The following is a 21,551-nucleotide window of genomic DNA, read 5'->3' as shown; positions in this document are numbered from 1 at the left end:
AACCACACGCCTTTTCAGGCTTCATCCCTTCCATCATCCACTCGTATAAGTGCCCTGCAAGTCACGCGTTTATTGCTATAAGTAGGTGAGCTGAAGCCCGGATTCGGCTACGAGAGAAATTCTATCTTCCCATCCGTCGTGAACGAGTATCTTTTCCCGCAGACTAACGCCGACAATTCCTTTTCCCTACATCTCCATCCTTTCTTTGATTAAAATAGTAGGGTTTCTGTGCAATGGACAACAAGGAAGTGCACGAAACGGATCTCCGGTCGTCTCCCGACTATGTCACTGATCAAGAGCAGAATGTCGCCTTAAACATAAACCCGCTAGCGGAAGTGCCAAAGGGCAGATGGGAAAGGTCCTGGCCTACTATTGCTTGTGGTGCAGGCCTTTTCTCTGATGGCTACCTCAACGGTGTCATTGGATCGGTGTCGACCATGTTGCAGCTGATCTATGGCGACGCTTACACTTCGTCATCTGCCAAAAGTGCGGTGCCGAGCATTGCATTCGCAGGTACAGTAAGTATGCTCATTGCAATAAGTCTCGGCCATACTGCATGCATGGTTCATAATATAAGGAAATGTATCTCATGGTCTGCAGGTCGTTGGTCATCTCTTCTTCGGTACGGTTCACTGCTCAGAGGCGATCTCCACTCGACTTTTATTGCTTGAAGGAGCTCATACTCGTCAGGTGTCTTGAGTGATCATTGGTCTCGACGAAACTCCTTACTCATATCAACAATCAGTACGTTTCCTCCACCTACTAATCTCTTTACTGCAACCTAATGAATACTACAGTCCTGATCCTCTTTTCCATCCTTTGCGCGGGCTCATATGGCGCTGGCGGGAGTCCGCAAGGCTTGTTTGCAGCTCTTTCAGCCTATCGATTTCTTATTGGATTGGGTATCGGAGGAGAATAGTACGTTGTCTCGCTGCTGGAATCAATCCACCTGACATCGCACAGCCCGGCAGGGTCCGTCGGTGCCGCAGAGTCCACCGGCGAGTTGAAAACAGGACACCGAAATCGCTGGTTCATATTCGCAACCGATTTCCAAATCGACCTCGGTTTTGTCATCAGCGCTTTTGTTCCGATGATTGTCGTTCTTGCAACGGGCGAAAGCCACCTTCGAGCAGCGTGGAGAATATGCCTGGCTTTGGGCGCGATCCCACCGTTGAGCCTGTTATATCTTCGGTACGTTCTTCACGGACCCCAAGGTGTATGTGTAGCCCATCCTAAACCTGCACAGTATCAAACTACAAGAACCAGAACAGTACAAGCGAAACAAGATGCACAAATTTCCAATCAAACTAATTGTTAGGTTTTACTGGTGGCGTCTTACCGTCATCTCTATCATCTGGTTTGTCTACGTAAGTGAATCGGTTCTACGGATTCGAATCACGAAACTGAACGTTCCTCAGAACTTCTCTGCTTACTCTTTCGGCATCTTTGCATCCTCCTGGCTGGTGTTTATCCTCCCTAGTGACGCTCCACTCTGGAAATCTTTCGGCATGGCGACCGCCATCAACAGTTTCTGGCTTCCTGGATCCTTCTTTGGTGCTTTCTTGTCTGACTGGATCGGTCCGAAATGGGGTCTGATATTGGGAGTCTTCTTGCAGGGCATTGTCGGGTTTGCCATGACAGGGGCATATGGCGAGCTCAATCAACCTTCACGAGTCGCCGGCTTCATCATCTTGACTGGATTGTTCATGGCCCTGGGCGAAGTCGGCCCAGGGGACAACATCGGTCTGCTCGCTTCGAAGCTCACGTCCACACCCATCCGAGGTCAGTTTTATGGGATCGCAGCGGCGTGGGGCAAAGTCGGAGCGTTCGTCGGCACATATGTATTCCCACTGTTGATCGATGCCGCTGGTGGCGACAAGGTCAAGCAAGGACAATATCCGTTCTGGGTCAGTAGCAGCTTGTGCATCTTCAGTGCCGTCGTGGCTTTCTTTGGTCTTCCCAATGTCGGACAGGATATGATTGAGGAGGAAGACGACAGGTTCAAGGGATATCTCGAAGAGAATGGATACGACACAAGTGGTATGGGGACGAAGAGGTTCCACGAGGAACTGGCTAGAAGCTAACAACAAACGAATCCAGAACTCTGAGCACCACAGCTCTCATGGTTCAAGCGCCAGTGATGGTGTTCAATGTGAATCCAAGAATTGTTCTTTTGCCCTTGTGATATTCTCATCTTCAACACCTTTTCGATACATGTCGTCTTCCCAGGTGTGTATTGCAGATGTCCAACCAATATTTTCGAGTCTATTGTATACAACTCGGAAGGGAATCCCAACTAATCACTGCCTTGACCACCTTTCCCGACTTGACATCATCAAAAGCTCTTTGGTGATCCTTGACATCGTAATACGAAACCATTTTCTCCAGAGGAAACTTGCCCTCTTTTTGCTGGGTCAAGAGATACGGTATCATCTCACCCGCAACACAATCACCCCCGGCACAACCCACGTACTGTTGTCCCTTGAGGAGGTGTTGTAGAATCTTGACGGGTACGGTCTTGTCGGGTGTCGGTATTCCCACCTGGGCCGCACGACCCCGTATAGCCAAACAATCCATCATGGTCTCGATCACTGCTGGAACACCTGTACAGTCGACAGCGTAGTTGACACCCTCATCTGTTTTTGTCACTTGATTGATTCTGGCCAGCACATCTTCCTTTGCAGCACAGATTACATGGGTTGCGCCCAAGTTTTTCGCCAGTTCCAGTCTGGTCTCACGGAGATCGACCGCTATTATCACGTCGGCTTTTCTCAGGCGAGCCGCCATGACTGCAGCCAACCCTACACTTCCAGCTCCAAAGACGGCGACGGTAGAACGAGGTTGGACGTCGAGAGTGTTCAACACACAACCTACTCCGGTTGAGATTCCACACCCCAAGGGAGCAAACAATGCTAGATCCGTTTCTCGTGGAACCTTGACGGCACAAGAACCATTCACGATGGCCAGTCGTGAGAATGAACTTTGTCCGAAGAAATTACCGAAACACGGTGTTGCCGTCGACGACGACGACGACGGTACATCATTTCCAACAAGGTGTATAGTATGAGCAAAAGATGATCCACCTTCGACTTTGTCCGAGTCGAGGCGTCGTGATGATCGTCCACCGCCAAAATTCCTAGGCATCCCTTCAACACAATAATTCGGGTGTCCAGAAGAACAATGGACGCAACCCCCACAGTGATTGATACTCAAGAGGACCTTGTCTCCCGGGTTGACGTGTTGGACGTGGGTCCCTACCGACAGGACGATACCGGCACCTTCGTGGCCCAAGACGGCCGGAGTGGATGATATTGGAAGTGTCCCATTCATACACGATAGATCTGTATGACAGATTCCGGTGGCTTGAATCTCGACGAGAACCTCATCCTGCAAAGGTCCATTGAGTTGGACTTGTCGGAGAAGTAGGGGTTTGTCTATGTCGGGAAGGACCAGGGCAGTGGTGGTGGTGGTGGTGGTGGTGGTCGCAGTATTACTAGACATTGTACTTTGTGGAGTACCTAGTAAAATATTCAAAAGGACTCATGCAACACACAGATATTTCGTATGGGTTAAATGAGAATATATATAAACGAAATCACTCCATGGTAGAGTTTCTACTACTGGCAGCCTCAGACCGTCTTCTACCTTTGGATATGTGGGGTATCAGCCCCCAGAAAGAGGATCCCCCCGTATGTCAATGAGAGCTCTCGGGTAGATCGAAAATCTCCAAGACGGGGTGGATAGTAGCTATTTAGATCCGATACAGGATATGTATATACCGCAATGATTTCTCACTTTGGGATTGCACCTTGAAATGTACTAGAACGAAACACTCTAGGTCCCGAGTATCAAAAAATCACCATGACTCTAATCTCCACACTCTTCCTCGCGTCTCTCCCTTCCTGACCAGGTAGGGGGAATGCACTGTGTGCGACCCAAGGGGCGACGTTACTGTCCTGCTTCTGTGCCTCGCTGTCGAACAACTTCAACGCGTAAACCTCGTCGGGTTTCTGCTCACTGATGTAGTACCACTTGTGATCCGCACCGTTTTCGGGTGCCAATGGCAGTAGGTTCTCGGATTGGTATTCCTTTTCGAAGCCGGGCCTGTCTCTGTACATGCGGGTGAACAACGCATACGGTGGTTTTCCTTCTTGGCCTGGTTTGAGGAGGAGAGACTTGGGGTCCATGACGGCGAGTGGGTCTCTATGCACGGTCTCAAGGGGTCTCCAGACGCTCAGCATCATCCAACGCGGTCCGGCATAGTTCTCGCCGCTCCACGACCATTGATCCGTGACACCGCCTTCTCGAGCCATGGCTTCGTCTTCCGCCTTGATGATTTGGTCCCTCAGGCTGAAGAACCTTTCCCGCTCGGCGGGGGTGTTACTGCCCGACATCCCATTGTCCTCGAAGAACGTCGGCAGCATGGCACGCATGTGCCCTCTGGCTCCGGGAGGGGTATAGTCTCCGTGGACGACCGTGAAAGGCTGGAAACGCTGGTTCTTGTTCGCGCGGGGATTCCCGTGGTTTTGATTCGTTTCGACGACCTCACTGACGTCCCTCACCGTGGTTGTGATGGCGATGGCGCTACGGGCTTTCAGGGTCGACTGAATCAGAGAGGTGACCTCGGGCCAGTAGAGGTCCTTGGTGGTTTGATCGTCGTGGAAATCGGGGATACGATCCGTCTGCGGGGGGAGTAGAGAAGAAGAGTGTCGCAGAATCTGAAACCCGTGGCTGGCCAGGTGGAAAGATGACAGGCCGTGCGTTCGAATGTCGGACACGTCACATCGAACAGATTTTTGACTGGAAGATGTCCCATTGAAGACGGAAAAGACTTCTTCCACGGCTGGAGGAGAGGGTCTCGACCAATAGTTGAATATTCCTTCGACGCGTTCATCATCACCCGTCATGGTTACTGATGAAGTGGTCGAGGTTTGCGCCTTTGTCATTGACATCGTCGGGGTTGTGATGCTGAACTTGTTGTGACGGAGAAGAGGATGGAAGATGGATTTGCAAGGGAGGACAAACCATCGGGTTTACATACCTTGTTAAATAGCGGTTGACTTGGGTGGGATGATACTTGACCCGGTGCAACAGTAGATATGAGGGCATCGTCATCTCTATCTCTGGGACGCCAATCATGGCTTCAAGGGTGGACGCATTGGGGGCCTCATTCTTTGACCGTGCTCGTCGATCGTGAGCTCGAGCTGAGTGATAGAGTTGAATCATTGCCTGAGTTTTCAATTCATCTCAATCCTCTCTCTGGCCTGGAAAGACAATAGGGCAACCAGAGACAAAATTGTGGTCGTCAACGTCATCCGAGATCGCACATTAGCCGTAATCATTACGCCGCCATACGAAAGAATACGAGGACTTGGTCACTGGTGCTCGTATTACGGCGGGGTATCCGTGTCAGGACGTGTCACCAAAATCAGGTATACAAAGATCATCGTCCAACCTCGTCCTGGGCCCTGTTTTTCACCTCCTGATTGCATTCATTAAATGGTATTTATTGATTCTGAAATTCTTCAAAAGAGATGTCAATGATCGGGGCCCTGGATATCTCCACATGAAACTGTTAAGATGAATATCATGGCAAGGACCTACATGTTCTTAGAAACTGCGTTCACGCTCGACACTCGGGGTTCGTTTCAGATTTCAATTTTTTGAATGTCACCCAGCGCCCACCCATTACTATTCCGTTTTGTGGATGATTATGATGTTATGCTTACAACTGACACCCGTGTACGTTCGGTTGAGGGGATGGCCATGGGCGAGGACGAGTCCTTTTGAAGTATGAGGTAGGGATTTTCGGCCTTGATGATACTATACGAAAGAAATCAGGTGGCGTTGATAGAGGGAATGGAAAATAAATCAGGCGGCATTGATAGGAAATGGGAAAGAAGCTCGGCGACCTGGTAGAGGGAATTTGAAAAAAAAGAACGCCAGGCGTCATTGATGAACAAAATTGTATCTCTAGAGTATGAGTACGGATGTAATTCGGCAACTGTTCTTTTTTTTTGGCATGGAGTCGCCTCGAAAAGGAATCAACTGTTCACACTTCTCATGGTAGGACGCAGAAGTAATATCTGCATATAGTAGGGGATGGAAAGGTTACTGTACAGAGAAATAAAGAACAAGAGGTTTAAAGATACGGATCAACATGTAGGTAAGGATCAGAGTCCCAGGACGGGGGATGGGATGGACCAAGATTTACTGTACAGTGCCCGGACTAATCCGGATTCGGCGATACGAGCCTCTTTGAGGAAAGTCGTCGACTATATGAGGTGGGACTATGATTGCAACATTTTTTGTCTCTCTGGTTTTCTACAAGATTGTCTCGAGATTCCACCGAGACTAACCAAGACTCGTACTCGTGTCTATTTCATTGAACACAACAACCCTGACGGTGATGCTGCCAATCTGCTGTCTCCGGTGTCTCCATCTCATGGCGTGGTGTCGGTCATTATCCCTTGAAGAGCACACCAATGGGTTACAGAGGGTATCAGGGGGCATTCCCCCCATCGTGAAGCGTGTGATATATTAAATCCGGGCGGACTTTGCGGTGTTATATGTGATGATAAGGAACAACTATACCTTGGGTGTATAAAAGGTCACGTATCTGGCACAAGTCGTTGAAACCTAAGACTCGCTCATAGATTCTGGTACGGACACCTATAGTCGTGGGACTCGCAACTTTCATACACCCTCTTCGAACACTCACTCCTTGCTGTCCTTGACCTTGTTCCCACCCATCTCAAACCAACACCTCGTCAATCAAAATGACACGGACCAACAGTGCCGCGGTCGTCCCCTCGAAACAATCACCTACAATGCACGTCACCTCGGTTCCATACTCGTCACCGGGAGAAGACGAACTGACCATCCGCACCCGTGCCGTCGCCATCAACCCTGCCGACCATTTCATTCAGGAACGAGGCCTCCTCCTGACCACCTACCCTGCAATACTAGGCTGCGATGTCGCAGGGGAAGTCGTGGAAGTCCACCCCAGCCTCACTTCCAAGTTCTCCGTCGGCGACCGTGTCATTGGCGCCTCCACCCCGCTCCTGTTGAAGGACGGAGCGTACGCCTACTCCGGATTCCAAGAGTACGTCGTCTTGAAGATGCCGGCCATCGCGCATGTCCCAGCACGTCTCGATTACAACGACGCAGTCGTCCTTCCTCTCGGCGTGTACACGGCGGCAAGTTGCATCTTCGCTCCGGACATCCTGGGGCTGGCGATGCCTGCTGCGGGGCGTGACGCGGGCAAAAACAAAACCCTTCTTGTGTGGGGCGCGAGCAGCAGCGTCGGAAGCTGTGGTGTACAGCTGGCAGCGCTGGCCGGTTACGATGTGGTTGCGGTTGCGAGCGCCAAAAACCATGACATGGTCAAGAGTCTCAGAGCAAAAGTGACCTTCGACCACAACAACCCCGCGGTCGTCGATGATATTGTCGAATTCTTGAAGGGAAAGGACGTGGTGGGTGCTTATGATGCCATCTCCAAAGACTCGACGCTGGACAAAGTATGCGAAATCTTGGATAGGTCCGACGCAAAGATGAAGGTGGTTGCTTCCGTCAGACCTGGTGCTGAACAGAGCGCGACACACGGCGTCAAGGTGATGACCAATTCTGCGGCTGGCAAGGCAAGCATCGGTTTGTCCATCTGGCCATGGTTGGATCAAGCACTCAAGTCAGGAGACATCAAGTGCATGCCACCGCCAGAAGTGGTGGGCCATGGGTTGGAAACCGTGCAACACGCGGTTGATCTGATGGGTCAAGGTGTCAGTGCAAAGAAATTAATTGTGACGATATAGACCAGACAGACTGCTCGTACATTGCAACATGATGGCATTGTGGTGCCGACCAGAAGTAAAAGTTGAAGGGTCTGTTTGCGTTGCATTGATGATTGAACCGCAGAGCATGTCAGCACTGGGGTCGGAAGCGCATACATGCATGCATGATGTGCGAGAATGAACCCACTTTGATCCTAGGTACTTATCACCGCTGATCCGAATGTACTTTGGAGCATTGTCAGCAACGCTTTAAATGGACTCGGGTAAGCACGGCCTTTCTTTCGACGCGTACTCAATACTCTGTGTGAGAATATCCTGGCCATCGGCTCCAACATAGGTGTTGTATTGCGGGTCGAGCGATAGAATGGCTAGTTGTGTATTCAAAAATCCCTGTGACTTGCGGTGATTTTAGCCTCTAGCAGACACAGACTGCCCCAGGATGAGCAGTACTCCTGGCCAGTTTCGAAACTTGCGAGTTGCGGCCTACGGACAGTGAGAAACTCTGGTGTATTCGTGTCACTCCCTCCGTACGCGTAAGCCACAGGCGATTGATCGACCAGCCCCTTAGGGTAACTAGCTCGTTCTCCTGGTTGGATATTGCGTTCTTTTGAAGATGATGAGCGAAGGACATCGACAAGTAGAGGTCTCCATGAGGGATCAGGCGTGCTGTTTTGTTCGTTTGTGGTCATTCCCGAATGCGAAATGCCGAATCTTACATTGAGGCATGTCTTAAAAGGACAGTCCCTGCACACATGGCCGCTCTGAGATATCTCGCTCTCGTCTCAGCAACTTCGTAAAGATACAAACGACCATTTCACGTTCGAAAGGCCCAAGTGAACGAAGCATGCAATCTACCACGTCTCTTGAAGGAAAGACGGCAATAGTGACAGGAGGTAGTCGCGGTATCGGTGCTGCGTGTGCCATCCAGTTTGCAAAAAAGGGAATTTCTGCTCTCGCCATAACCTATGTCAGCAACAAAGAATTAGCTGAAGAGGTCGTCAAGAAGTGTCGAGGCCTCGGTGTGGCAAAAGTCGTTGCTATTCACTCTGACCTCCTCGATCCTCATGTTGGACCCCAGCTCGTCGACAGAGTCCTAAAGGAACTAGGGGCCAAGACGATTGACATTTTGGTCAATAACGCCGTTCTCACCAAGGTGCCAATGTTCGAGCCTTTCGAAAAAATCACCGTCGAAAACTTTCGAGATATGATGCAGGGAGATCTGTTCGGACCCATCAACATCATCGCTGCTGTGTTGCCACATCTCCCTCCCAGAGGTGGTCGAGTCATCAACATCTCAAGTTGCGCATCGAAGCAAGCGGTTGCGGACCCTATGATGTTGTATGGAGCTGCAAAAGCCGGTCTAGATAGCTTCACCAGATCGCTGGCCGCTCAATATGGAATCAAAACACTTGCAACCTTCAACAGCATCAGCGTGGGGGCCACTGAAACCGACGCCCTCCAGAAGGCTATCGATATATACCGCTCCGTTGTTGATGATCCGCAAGAAATGATGATCCAACAGTGTACTGCAGAGAAAAGAGTGGCAGATCCAGAAGATGTGGCTTTCGTGGTGGGGTTTCTTGCCACCGAGGAGGCTCGCTGGATCAACGGTGCTCAAATTCCTGCAAATGGCGGCGTAAGGGATTTGATCGCTCTGCAAGGGTAGTGAAGCTTAAGCCCCGATTTGGTAGATTCATGAGAAATTTTGGCGAGGAAGCGTCGGCAATTTATGGCATGAGAATGAAACACGACAAGAAATGGTGTTAATACATTGTTTGAGTGGTATCGAGGACCCTTTGCGCCGGTCCACAGCTCCAGGCTCTGATATGATAGTACAAAGTCCAGAGGTAGACGTACCTGAGGCCTACAACCGTCCTAGCTTCCACCTGGCTATCCTGGATTGAACATCTTCCCATGGTATCGACTTGATCTTTCTGCCACTGGGATCTTCTCCTTCTTGGATGACCACAGTAGGAGCACCCGTGCCGTGGCCTCTATTGTCCACTTTTCCTGTGAAGATCTGCCTCGCCACACGTCTCAAGTCAGCCACGGTGAGGGCTTCGATCTTGTCACACATCTCCTTAACTCCAACTTTTCGGCCGTGGACCTGAACTTGTCTTCCCAAATCCTCCAACTCTACCAGACGTGATTCAAGGTTCATGAGGAGACTGAACCGTAGTTGATTCTTCGCTCGATTGACTTCCGCTGCCTGAAGACTTGGAAAGCCAGAATCGAGAGTGAGTGCCTGCAATTCGCGACACATGACATCGACCATATGTCCAACACGGCCAGGCTCGCATGCCGCAGCAATACCAAAGAGGCCACTGTCGGTGTAACTGTGATTAAACGCAACGCAGCTCTCCACCCAACCATGCTGATTAAGCACATTGGTGTACAATCTCGAATACATTCCTTTACCCGGTCCGCCAGCCGAGAATGATCCACCTCCTCCAAGTAAAGTCTGCAACGTAGCTTGCGCATAGATATCATCCGAGGAAATCGGTAAGGCTTCAAATGCGATATGTACGTGTGATAGCGGTATGGAGAGATTATTCTGAGGTACAGGCAGTGTCGGTAGTGCTAGATAGCCTCCAGTATAATGGGACGGTTGGGAGAAGAGTGACGTCGGGTCAGGCTGAAGCAGTGATGGATCCAATGGTGAGACGGTCGCTTGGTGGGTAGCCGAAGTTGAAAAGTTGCTAAATCCTGGTAATTTTGACAGGAATTTGTTTGTAGAAGATTGCTGTGAATTTTGGTACTGTGAACTCGAGGTTGCTGTATCCGTGGGTGTAGATCCAACGGATGGTTGGCTTGTTGAAGTCTCCGTCCGGGCCATATCTCCAAAGTATTGCTCCGTCAACTTCACAGCCAAGTCATGTTCAATGCCAGCAAAGGCGACAACTATCCGTTCTGGTTTGTAAAATCTGCTTCGATATTTCATAATGAGATCTCGATTAATATAACCCAGTCTCTCTTGAGGACATAGGAGGGGGTTGCCGAGCGTGTTGTCTTTGTATGCAGCCATGTGCATCAGCTCGGGAATGATGAGGTCAGGCTTAGACCATATTTCTTGTATCTCGTACTGGGCAGTGTCGAGTTGCTGTTCCACTTCTACGTCGGTGATGAGAGGGTCTCGAATGGTATCGGCGAGCAGCGCAATCGTGTTGGGGACGGCGGAATTGAATGTTGCAGATTGATACATCAAAGCTTCCCTAGAAGAGGCGCATTGAATGTTTCCACCAAGAGACTCGAGGCCCTCTAGCATTTGATCCGATGATCGTGTCTTTGTGGACTTGAAGGCTAGCCGATCCACGATATGGCTGACTCCGCGCAGCGACTCGTCTTCATATCTCGACCCAGCATCAATGTACACGCCCACCCCAGCAAAAGGTCCCGGTAACGATTCGGTCGCGACTCGGACTCCATTCGGCAATTCTGTGATTTGGTCTAATTCGACAGGGTCCTGGTGATAGAGAATGGTCAGAAGAACGATCACACGATATCACGAAGGACAAGAACTCACTTTGTGCAGAGGATCTCGTGCTGTGGCATAGTTTCGGATGAGCGGTCTTGTATGCCTAGAGTTTAGCCTCGCATTCCGAAGGGCTCTAACAGCAGCGGAGCGCATGCTGATGGATGATGGATGAGTGAACAAAGAATGTACTGGAGAGTGTTTTGAAGACTGCTGGCTGCGAGAAAAAGCTGCGAGGTTTGGTTGGATCGTAGGTGGAGCCTCGGCGATAGGCGGCTTTGGTGAGTATCGGATAATCACTTGATTTGCCCCCAACAGAAGGCCGAATCTCATGTCATCTGGTCAAAAAGAACCTGGAAACTTCTGGACAATGAAGAGGACGCTGATTCAGAGGCTCATTGGGAATGAGTTGTGCTGAGTTGCACTCGAAGTTGTGCTTGAGATTCTCCTTGATGTTAATATAGGTCTGACCGATCATGGCCGCTGTTCTGAAGGTTCGGAGTACGACGCATCTAGCGGTATTTGGCAGGGGCGAGAGGCGCCTAAAGCTGCCCCAAAGCACCTTAACAAGTGTCTACTGTATTAGGCGGCTTTAGGGAAAGAACTTTAACTATTGGGCCCTATAACGACACTACTTTTCGACCTCCCGGGGAATAAGCTGGTAGGTACTCCGTACCTAAGCTGGCTTTATAAGCTGGCAACGACCCATACTCGTAGTAACCCTCGCCATGTCCGTCCGCGTAATAATACCCACCGGCGACCAAAGTATGGGGAAAGTCGTGGCAGACGATCCTTTGACGCTCGATGATGTCGATGGCTACAAGTAGTCGATGCTGTGATGAATGCGAAGTACCGATCAGAAAGCGTCGATGAAAGAGTTTAGCTGGTAATAGTAAATACATCGTCTCTGTCCGTCGTTCTAGTAGACTGTTCTCCCACTTCCCTCTACCGCTTGCTTCTTGAACAAAGCCAGACTTCCTCATCTCGGATGGTTTTTCTGTCCCTTGTCAGCAGAGACCACCAAACCAAGCATCATTACTCCGTATAGGGTCCTCTTTTAGGTAAGAAGGCTTGCAACTCGTCTCCAAAGAAACTCCCCGTACCGAAGACTTAACAGTACCTGTAGCTTAGGCGTCCACGAATCTGCCCTCTTCGCTTGCGGCATCCTGAACCCTGCAAACCTACGCACCTTTGGATGCACAATTGACCCCTTTCATACTCCCGAGTCGAGTTGGACAGGTTTGGGTCTACAAGAGGGGGCCAGTACGAGTACTCGAACAGCGAATCCCTGGACAACGACGTGCCCCTATCAAACAAGGCGCTTCAATTTGACTGTCGACTGCCTGCGCTGCCTGACCCTCCATAATCCTTGTGAAGCACCAGACACCTCTTGCATACTCTCTTTCCTCCTCTCCACACCCAACGTCATTTCCCATGATCTCGTCGCCTACGCCTGTCACCTCTGGTGTCACTGCAGGTGCAGCCGTCGATCTCACAAGAACCTCTTCTCGACGCCGTGGCCTGAGTTATCTTCGTGCTTTGTCGCATAGCCGCTCGGGTCAGACTAGCCCCAACGAAACCTTCTCGTTCTCCGAGACATTACTTCCAGCGCTCCCTGAGTTACAACGAACACCGTCCAGACTCTTCAGTCACTGGTAGAAGGAGAAGTGCCTCGCGTCCAAACGAGCCGACGAGCCCACTTGCGACTGATCCTCCCCAGATCCCTCCCTCACAAGACAATTCGAGACCCTCATCTCCACCGAGAACACAATCCATACCAATCCGACCCGCCGCTGCCTCAGCTGTGCCGGTGTCTGTTCAAGGAGATAGTTCAGAAGACATGGCCAGACACAGAACCTCGACCGGTCGCCGGCATACTACTAGTCATCCGGCAGACACCCCTATGGCTGATGGGGCAGCCGCGAGGCCTCCGAATTCGAGGACTATTGCGAAACCGAAAGAGGGACAAGAAGGAGATTCAAAACCACAACTGCCTGCTATACGGTTCTTCCCTCACCAGGAGGTGAGAAATGGCCGACCGTCCCTCACTTTCGCTCCTATCTCCCGGACTCTACCCAGCGAATCTGCCATTATTCGCGTCGGAAGATATTCTGAACGCGAAGGAATTCCCACGGCAAACCCCACGGCTCCTTCAGATGCCCCTGTAGGCTTCAAGTCCAAAGTGGTGAGCAGAAAACATTGCGAATTCAGTTTCGTGGATGGACAATGGCAGATCAGAGATGTGGCCAGCTCATCCGGAACCTTCCTCAACCATATCAGACTGAGTCAGCCGAACACCGAGTCACGATTGTTCCCGATCAAGGACGGAGATATTGTTCAGCTGGGGATCGACTTTCGTGGAGGAGAAGAGATGATATTTCGGTGTGTCAAGATTAGGATTGAATGCAATAGAGCCTGGCAAAAGAAGCCCAACAACTTCAAGTGGGTGATGTCTACACTGCGTCTCTATGTTCATGCTAACAATGCTACAGTAAAACAAGACACCAACAACTCCAAAGCCTCGCCAGAGACCAGCCATCGGCAGATTCAAATAGTGGCGAATGCTCAATTTGCCTGGGCTCTGTGTTGGTACGTTTAATCATATTCGCACGCCGGGCTTCCACTGACCTCTCTATAGCCGTGTCAAGCATTATTCGTCGCTCCATGTGCACATGTTTGGCACTACAAGTGCATTCGGCCTTTGCTGGAAGGGAAAAACAGCACCTATCCTCAATTCCAATGTCCCAACTGTCGTGCGTATTTCGACCTAACCGCAGACGTTGATATTGCCCAGTCGGATATTGACGAATGGATGGGAAATACTGATGAGCAAGTAAACGGAGCTACCAACGCCAATGATGCTGCCACCAACGATGCGAATGTTGCCCCTGCCCAAGATACACCTGATGCAGAAGCCACCGACTCAAGTGCTGCTCACGAGACCCCAGATACTTCGGAAGATTCTGGTGAGCACCCAACTGTGACTATATCCGACCCCATCGATGTTCCGAATTCCGGCTCTGCTACGCCTCGTATGTCAGGTTTATTGGCCAGAAGGCAGGCTTCGAATCCAGAATCACCCGAATTAACCACAATGAACGGCAATATCGACATGCCAGACCGACCAGATGAAGACGACATGGATACACACCTTGAGCACCAGCGAACGAGGACACAAACGCCAGACCCTGAACATGTTATTTCTGGAGAGGGTCCGCTCACTCCTAGGAATAATGCCGGACCTTTTGTGTTTGATGGGAGTGCAGGGAGATCGGATGGGAGAGAACTAGTAGTTCCTGGAATTCCTGAAATCACTGGAGGATCTCCGGCTTGATGAAGCAAAAGATCAGAGGTATCTTTCTGTGAGCAGGTAAATGAGTCTGATAAGCATGGCATGGATTTGATGCAAAGGAAATTGCAAATACGCAGCCATCTCTATTTCTAGGTTGCACCATTCTGACAAAAGCACAATTCTCAGCGTTTACGGCCGCATCATTAGGCATTGTGGATCTGGCGTTTCATTACGGGCGGCTGGAGTCTAGCAGCCTCAGGTGTAGTGCATTTTTCAGCGTTTAGTATGATGAATCATGAACATGATCCTTTGCTTGCTTTTTTGTATCTCATGAGATGGTCATTGAGATCAACTGTGGACAGCTTGAGTCGTGAGAGATCTTGAATGACACCGTCCTTGTATGAAATGTTGCCCCGTTATGATTTCTTCGTGTGATGGTTCCCTGAAGGCTCTGAGTGTGTATGGATGTCTACCGAGCATAAGATACGACACATGGATATCTTGGAAGGCAACAGTCCTTAATTGACGCCTTCCCTATACGTATCCTGCCAGATCGTGATGCCTCTTTCGTGATGACACGTTGAGGGTCGTGGGCCGTGGGCGACACCATGGTAACAGCATGTATCAGGAATGACGGTTGCCGCCATCGCAAGGTAGGACCGTAGCAGAGAGTACACGTAGAGTTTTTGACTAGGCGGACATTGACTAGACCAAGGGGAGAACCAGGAGGAAGGGTAACATTCGACTCTTTTGATAATGGTGTACTACACCATACTATTCTATGCTATTGTAAAGTACACACAGACACGCTCTCGCTCTCCATCTCACTCTCTCACAAGTCAAAGCGAGATTCACTTCCTGGATGCTTGCTAGCTCGATAACGGCGGTAGTAACTCTCCCTGAGGATGGCACGATGCTGGGCCTCCATGTGAGCCCTGATCAAGTTTTGATGGTCTTCATCAGACAGATTCGATGGGTTGTGCCAAGGAGGTGTGCTGCTGCCGGAAGACAGAGGAGGACCTTCGTCATCGCTGTCTGGCGGTTCGACGGTGACGGCGCCTGCGAGGGGAGGAGGAGGGGCGAGTCGATTTGCGAGTATCTCTCTGATGATATGACTTCCCGGTGCAATTGGCGAAGAAAGACTGTCGTTGTTGTTGTTGCTGCTGCCGCGGACACCACTCTGGTCTGGTTCCGGGATTTGAGAAGCGCAGGGTACGGGATGAACGTCTTCGAAACGCCCGTTGTTGATCAGGTTTGGAAATACCCAGGGACCGAAAGGTGGAGGAGATGGGACAGGAGACTGATTGAGAGGGTTTTCTTCAGATGGTCGCCGAGGAGAATTGTTGAGATCATCACCATCGAGGTACTCTCCATTGGGACCAAAAGGATCTGTAAGCTGAATAGCAGGGTTCTTGGATTTTTTCTTCTTCGCAACTCCAGTCTCTTTGTCATGATCTTCATTCTCCTTGGCTGCACTCTTGTGAGAATCATCATTGTCTTCTTCTTCCAGCTTCACTGTGTTGGGGAAAAGGTCAAGTAAGGTTGCAAGCGTCTTTTCGAGTTCTTCTTTATTCTTCGCATCAGCATTGTTGCCGGTATTCTGATTGTTGGAATCCATAATGGATTTTGGAACAAGAAGACAAGTATGATCACCACCTTGTTTTCAAAGGAAGAAAGGATTAGTTGTGCGATTGGACAAGCAATAGGTTGTCCCTCGTCGATGTTCTGTGAAAAGAAGTGAGATGGTGACTTTTCACCGCATTTCGAGAAGAACGAATTTGAGAGAATCGCCAATGGGTTGGAACGCTGTACCCTACGCCGATTCAATGCTATTCATGAATTTGGCGCAAGCAAGTAAAATCACGTAGGACACTCTATGGTGTCCAAAACGTTTTGAATCACCTTTTCTGGATCAAGGTCCTCGAGCAAATATTGTGCGGTGGCCAGATCAGTACCATATAGAGTACTGCGTTCGCGGCTGGGAGTGGCTATGATGAGGCGATGTGGGTATACTTTCTTCGCTGCCAAAGCAATCAGAGAAGGGGTGACATAGTCTATCCCATGAAACGGTGCAAGGTATCTCAACATGCAAATCAGCGACCAACTCACACGATTTGTTTTCGAGAGGGCTTACTTTGACAGGGCGAGGAATAGTGTCGTTGCATACGCAGTAACACCTCCATCGACACCTCTCTCTATGCGCAGGAAAGCGACAAAGTCTTGCAGGTATCTTCGGATTTCAGGAGTAATGATTGCTGCTTGACCCTCGGCACGAAGTTGTTCAATCAACTACAATCGATTAGCATTGATCATATGGCACAAGAAAAGAAATGTACCTTGGAACCGATTTGACGCGATGCACGGCGCTTTTGAGGACTCAGACTCATAGATTTTGTGTCGGAATATGCTGAGAGCTTATCCTCTTGGTAATCGACTTCATCAATCTCTTGGAGATTGGGAAAACCGTCTTCCGGGTCATGGTGGTGCGAAATGAAAATCCGGTCATTCTGGAAGAATCATAAGTCATACAACCTCAAGAGAGGGGGTGCGATCATACAAGGTGGCCATTCAGTCTGATGTGTCTAGTAGCGGTTGTTACAAGAGGAAGCAGCAAGAATACCTTCGGAGCTGTATGAACTGTTGTTCTGCTGAATATCCTCCTCCGCCGGATGAGCTAGCTTTCTGTTAGGATAAGAGGAGTGAGAGATACCTTCAACTGACCTCCAAAGCCTGGATTTGAACATCCTCGTGGGCGAGGTTAAAGTCCTTTGCAATTACCACATTGACCACCTTTCTGGTGTCTAGGGTTGTTTGATCATTTTGAGCCGAAGCAACTCCCCGAAAACTGACGTCAGCAACTCTGGCCCGAAGATCAGATTCCTGGGGTGGATTGTCAACAAGGAGCGAAGCACATGAAAGAGAAAAAGCCTTACGCGCCCGAGATCGTCGTCAGACTGGTCCAGAGGGTCACTATACTCCCTGGCATCATCTAGTATGGCTTCCACAAACGTGTCGATGGATTGAAGGTCATGTTTATTGATGATGATGTAGGAGAGACTGAAGATATCGCGGACAATCTAAAGTCGATTAGATGAGACCTCATGTCGGAAAGGCTGCACGTACCAGGGCCAATTCCGAAGCAACATCATCTTGGAACTCCTCAGGGGTTTGAATGAGACAATGATCCTGAGCGACGAGGCTGAGCAGAACAGCCAGCTCCAGATCAGTCAAGTTGTTGACATATTCAAGAAAGAGTTGGCGGTCCATCATTGCCTGGTCGTGTTGAACCCAACACCTCGGGGCTTTCTTTCTCGATCTGGACTACCAGGGCTCTTCATACAAGAGTGAACATTTTCGGGCCAAGTGCCTTCCATTGCACCTTTGTGCTGTCTAGACTGTCAACGAACGAGTGCAAGTCGGTCGTGAAGTTGCTAGAGAGCGAATGTCTGACTTCGGCTTCCCTTGATGCCAAGGCGGCCCCTCATTGGTCGACAACAACGACGTCCGTCACCTTCATATGTTCTTCCCTCCTACTTTATCATCTTTGCAAACAATCACAACATACAATCTGAGGCATGACTCGCTCCGATGACTACAACAAATCCCAGAAGCGGCTGGGAGAAGATAGGCGACCAATTCTATCAAAAGATTCAACTTTACGAGTCTATCTTTGACCAAGACCTCGAGCTTGAGAACTACCTGGTGGCTGGAGCGCCATACGGCGGGGCGCTAGGTAAGTATCTCATGGTTGCGACTGAATCAAGCTAACGTGAAAAGCATTATGGAGAGACTCTAGCAAAATTGCACGCTATAGAACGGGACAGTCGACAAAGTCCACGATCGACATTTACTCAACATCGGGCAAGCTAATCAGCAACATCAACTGGGAGAAGGGGCCGATAAAAGGCCTGGGCTGGTCGGATGACGAAAAGCTATTAGTCGTCACCGAGGATGGCACAGTTCACTGCTACTTTGGGCTCTACGGGGACTTTCAACCTTTCTTGCTGGGACATGGCGCGGAAGAATATGGCGTTGTGTCATGCCGATTTTGGTCACACGGTTTCGTTGCTCTTTTATCCAACAACACCTTAGTCGCCGTGTCTTCATTTGACGAACCGAGGCCACGACTACTTGCACAGCCACCGGAGGGTGAAATTAGTTCATGGTCCCTTATTCCTCCCGCCTATACTCTGTCAAGGTCCGTCGAAGTCTTGTTGGCAATCGATAAAACTATTGTCGTCATCGATGCCTCGGAAGCTGACGATCGGGGTCTATCCGATGGTCCTTTCAAGCATGTGAGCGTCTCTCCCAACGGACGATTCGCAGCGCTCTACACTGAAGATGGCAAGGTGTGGGTGGTGGGGAGCGACTTCCAACAAAAGTACAGCGAGTATGACTCAAAAGCGAAGACTACACCGACACAGATATATTGGTGCGGGAATGATTCAGTGATATTGGCTTGGGAAGATGAGATTCATATGGTTGGGCCCGACGGTGCAGCTGTCAAATATTACTACGATGACCAGGTCCATGTGGTGCCTGATATTGACGGTATTCGATTAATCACGAATGAATCCTGCGACTTCCTGCACAAGGTTCCGGACCAACTAGAGGAGGTATTTCGGCTCGGATCAACATCAGCAGCATCGGTGCTAGTTGACTCCATCGAACTACTAGAAATGAAATCCCCAAAGGCCGACGAGAACATACAACGTATCAAACAGAGCCTCCCGGAAGCGGTTGAAACGTGTATTCAAGCCGCAGGTCACGAGTTCAACCAGAATCTACAGAAACAGCTATTGCGCGCGGCTTCATTTGGCAAGTCAGTTCTTGACCTGTACAGTAGCGATGAATTCGTGGATATGTGCGAAGATCTGAGGGTACTGAACGCTGTCCGCGACTATCGTATTGGCCTTTTCATGTCGTACGAGCAGTACGTCCGCCTCACGCCGGAGAGGCTGATTGCACGATTGGTCAACAGAAGAGAATACCTCCTGGCCATCAAGCTCTCCGAGTTCCTCCACCTACCTCTCAACAAAATCTACATTCATTGGGCAAGCCAAAAGGTCAGAAGCTCATCAGCGGACGATGATGCAGTCAGGGAACTTGTGGTTGAGCGGTTGCATGGAAAACATGGGATCTCATTTGAAACAATAGCCCGAGCAGCTTATGACGAAGGTCGAAGTCATCTCGCGACGACCCTTCTCAATCACGAGCCGCGAGCAGGAAAACAAGTCCCACTACTGCTCAGCATGGAAGAAGATGAGATTGCCTTGCACAAGGCTATTGAATCCGGGGATACTGATCTAGTGTTCTATGTTCTGCTTCAGCTGAAGAAGAAGATGCCACTGGCAACATTCCTCCGGACAATCAGTGAGAAGCCGGTGGCAGCGGCGCTCGTCGAGAGCTCTGCAAGAGCGCAAGATCAAGAACTATTGAAAGATCTGTATTACCAAGATGATCGACCGGTCGAGGGCTCCAATCTCCTGCTGGAAGAAGCCATGAAACAGTCTCAGATTCAGGCAGTCATTGATAAACTTAAACTTGCTGGCAGACTCCTCACCGATGCTAAAGATCCCACTGCTACCATGCACACTAGAGCCCTGGCTGAGGCAGGTCAATTACTCAAGATGCAGGAAGTATTTGACAAGGACATCACCGACAGCAGTGGGAGTTATGTTGGCCTCAGCGTGAACGAGACAATGTACCGACTCATCAAGTCCGGGTATGGCAAGAGGGCTGCCAGTGTTCAGAATGCCTTCAAGGTACCTGAAAAAACATGGTGGTGGATTCGTCTTCGGGCGTTGACTGCAGCTCGATTATGGGGCGAGGTGGAAGAGCTCAGTAAAAACAAGAGATCACCCATCGGTTGGGAGGTAAGTGCCCCGTCTCCGAAAGCCAATCCTCTCCTGACAGATTGCAGCCCTTTTATAACGAAGTGCTCGGTGCCGGTAACACTCGACTTGCCGCGTCGTTCGTTCCAAAATGTACGAATCTGCAACCGGCAGAACGTATCGAGATGTGGGTTAAGTGTGGCATGATCGTCAAAGCTGGCGAGGAGGCATTGAAGGCCAAGGATCTGGCATCGCTGGAATCTCTGCGAGACAAGGCCAACGGGCAGCAACAGGTCGAGCTCGAGAGGATGCTGACACAGTTGAGACCAAAGAAATAGACACTTTGTCTCACGTTATCTTATCCACCTCGTCCTCAGCGTCAGTAGTTGGAGCAGACGCTGTTCGGTCGACAATGACCAGTTTCGTGGCTGGTGCGAACGCAGGTACTCGCACACCCTCTACCATCTTCACATCAGTCATGTTAGCCTCCATATCTTCATCGACCCATTCCTCGTTCTCATCGTCTGCGTTCTCTCCCAGAATAGCCTTCATCTTGTCGAAATTTGAGGCGCCGCTATTCACATCGTCCCACAACTTCTTTCTGTCCCGACGTTTCTTTGACCTAGAACCTGCATCATCCACCTTCTTAGATAGTTGGGCCTGCACGACTTCTGCCCTTGCCAGGCCTTTTTCGTGCCGACGTCGTTGGCCTTTTGTCAAAGGCTTCTGTTTCCTTTTCGCTTTGGTGACACCACTGTTCGGCCGAGGGGCAAGTAGAGGCGTTGGACTTGATGCTCGGGGGGCCTCCCTCAGGGATTTATCGACGTCAATGGATGGAGACGTGGCTCTCTTAGACGCTCGTGATCGCGGATTTGCTTCGAAATCGTTAACGCCGGCCAAGATAGAAATTGAGGTCTTTCTGATTCATACTTACCCGTAGCATTTTTCTTGATCTTGGCAGTCTTCGCCATCTTCAGAGGCTCCGTCACTATCTCGGCGGATGTAATCTGGGAAATTAAGGAAGAAGACACCAGTAATCGGGGGTTGTTTCATACATAATAATACACCAGCCTGCGTCCAAAGAACTTTTTTTTCGTGGGGGACGCGAGATCTACACGGGCGGCATCCGATGTTGGGATTGGCCCTGTGGAAATGACGTCGGC

The 21,551-nt window shown here is 50.1% G+C and overlaps 10 protein-coding genes across 12 annotated transcripts; 5 read left to right on the top strand and 5 right to left on the bottom strand.

Annotated features, from left to right (window-relative positions):
• Positions 1-233: 233 nt before the first annotated feature.
• On the top strand, positions 234-2,084 carry PV06_08692 (uncharacterized protein; the record flags this gene model as incomplete). The annotated part of the gene is made up of 7 exons (XM_016410058.1): positions 234-518; positions 601-622; positions 691-744; positions 798-918; positions 964-1,191; positions 1,247-1,367; positions 1,419-2,084. 7 exons carry the CDS (start codon positions 234-236, stop codon positions 2,082-2,084), a joined length of 1,497 nt encoding a protein of 498 aa, XP_016259080.1.
• A 1,695-nt stretch (positions 2,085-3,779) lies between these two features.
• Positions 3,780-5,106, bottom strand: PV06_08691 (uncharacterized protein). Its single transcript, XM_016410057.1, has one exon. The coding sequence runs from the start codon at positions 4,950-4,952 to the stop codon at positions 3,849-3,851; it is 1,104 nt and encodes a 367-aa protein (XP_016259079.1). The 5' UTR covers positions 4,953-5,106; the 3' UTR covers positions 3,780-3,848.
• A 1,250-nt stretch (positions 5,107-6,356) lies between these two features.
• On the bottom strand, positions 6,357-11,720 carry PV06_08688. Of its 2 annotated transcripts, XM_016410054.1 has the most exons (3): positions 11,314-11,720; positions 7,832-11,253; positions 6,357-7,763 (listed from the first exon to the last, which is right to left on the bottom strand). In XM_016410054.1, the coding sequence occupies exons 1-2, from the start codon at positions 11,593-11,595 to the stop codon at positions 9,655-9,657; spliced, it is 1,881 nt and encodes a 626-aa protein (XP_016259076.1). In that variant the 5' UTR covers positions 11,596-11,720; the 3' UTR covers positions 6,357-7,763; positions 7,832-9,654. The 2 variants fall into 2 exon arrangements, with proteins under 2 accessions (XP_016259076.1, XP_016259075.1); XM_016410053.1 differs by having other exon boundaries at positions 6,357-11,253.
• Positions 6,780-7,811, top strand: PV06_08690 (uncharacterized protein; the record flags this gene model as incomplete). Its single annotated transcript, XM_016410056.1, has 1 exon — positions 6,780-7,811. One exon carries the CDS (start codon positions 6,780-6,782, stop codon positions 7,809-7,811), a length of 1,032 nt encoding a protein of 343 aa, XP_016259078.1.
• On the top strand, positions 8,635-9,456 carry PV06_08689 (uncharacterized protein; the record flags this gene model as incomplete). Its single annotated transcript, XM_016410055.1, has 1 exon — positions 8,635-9,456. The coding sequence occupies one exon, from the start codon at positions 8,635-8,637 to the stop codon at positions 9,454-9,456; it is 822 nt and encodes a 273-aa protein (XP_016259077.1).
• A 467-nt stretch (positions 11,721-12,187) lies between the features above and the next one.
• Positions 12,188-14,966, top strand: PV06_08687. 2 transcript variants are annotated; one of them, XM_016410052.1, is made up of 4 exons: positions 12,188-12,323; positions 12,389-13,704; positions 13,755-13,851; positions 13,901-14,966. In XM_016410052.1, the coding sequence occupies exons 2-4, from the start codon at positions 13,103-13,105 to the stop codon at positions 14,594-14,596; spliced, it is 1,395 nt and encodes a 464-aa protein (XP_016259074.1). In that variant the 5' UTR covers positions 12,188-12,323; positions 12,389-13,102; the 3' UTR covers positions 14,597-14,966. The 2 variants fall into 2 exon arrangements, with proteins under 2 accessions (XP_016259074.1, XP_016259073.1); XM_016410051.1 differs by having other exon boundaries at positions 12,188-13,704.
• A 420-nt stretch (positions 14,967-15,386) lies between these two features.
• On the bottom strand, positions 15,387-16,172 carry PV06_08686 (uncharacterized protein; the record flags this gene model as incomplete). Its single annotated transcript, XM_016410050.1, has 1 exon — positions 15,387-16,172. One exon carries the CDS (start codon positions 16,170-16,172, stop codon positions 15,387-15,389), a length of 786 nt encoding a protein of 261 aa, XP_016259072.1.
• A 242-nt stretch (positions 16,173-16,414) lies between these two features.
• Positions 16,415-17,834, bottom strand: PV06_08685 (uncharacterized protein; the record flags this gene model as incomplete). Its single annotated transcript, XM_016410049.1, has 7 exons — positions 17,678-17,834; positions 17,488-17,631; positions 17,276-17,434; positions 17,112-17,228; positions 16,891-17,061; positions 16,689-16,843; positions 16,415-16,634 (listed from the first exon to the last, which is right to left on the bottom strand). Exons 1-7 carry the CDS (start codon positions 17,822-17,824, stop codon positions 16,415-16,417), a joined length of 1,113 nt encoding a protein of 370 aa, XP_016259071.1. The 5' UTR covers positions 17,825-17,834.
• Positions 17,835-18,122: 288 nt separating this feature from the next.
• On the top strand, positions 18,123-20,902 carry PV06_08684 (uncharacterized protein). The gene is made up of 3 exons (XM_016410048.1): positions 18,123-18,287; positions 18,332-20,430; positions 20,478-20,902. Exons 1-3 carry the CDS (start codon positions 18,143-18,145, stop codon positions 20,724-20,726), a joined length of 2,493 nt encoding a protein of 830 aa, XP_016259070.1. The 5' UTR covers positions 18,123-18,142; the 3' UTR covers positions 20,727-20,902.
• On the bottom strand, positions 19,402-21,442 carry PV06_08683 (uncharacterized protein). Its single transcript, XM_016410047.1, has 2 exons — positions 21,323-21,442; positions 19,402-21,263 (listed from the first exon to the last, which is right to left on the bottom strand). Exons 1-2 carry the CDS (start codon positions 21,357-21,359, stop codon positions 20,737-20,739), a joined length of 564 nt encoding a protein of 187 aa, XP_016259069.1. The 5' UTR covers positions 21,360-21,442; the 3' UTR covers positions 19,402-20,736.
• Positions 21,443-21,551: the final 109 nt, after the last annotated feature.

The sequence above is a fragment of the Exophiala oligosperma genome (assembly GCF_000835515.1).
Source record: "Exophiala oligosperma strain CBS 72588 unplaced genomic scaffold supercont1.9, whole genome shotgun sequence".
Lineage (NCBI taxonomy): Eukaryota > Fungi > Ascomycota > Eurotiomycetes > Chaetothyriales > Herpotrichiellaceae > Exophiala > Exophiala oligosperma.
The sequence above is the reverse complement of the archived record's forward strand: the minus strand, read 5'-3'. Positions and strand labels throughout refer to the sequence as shown.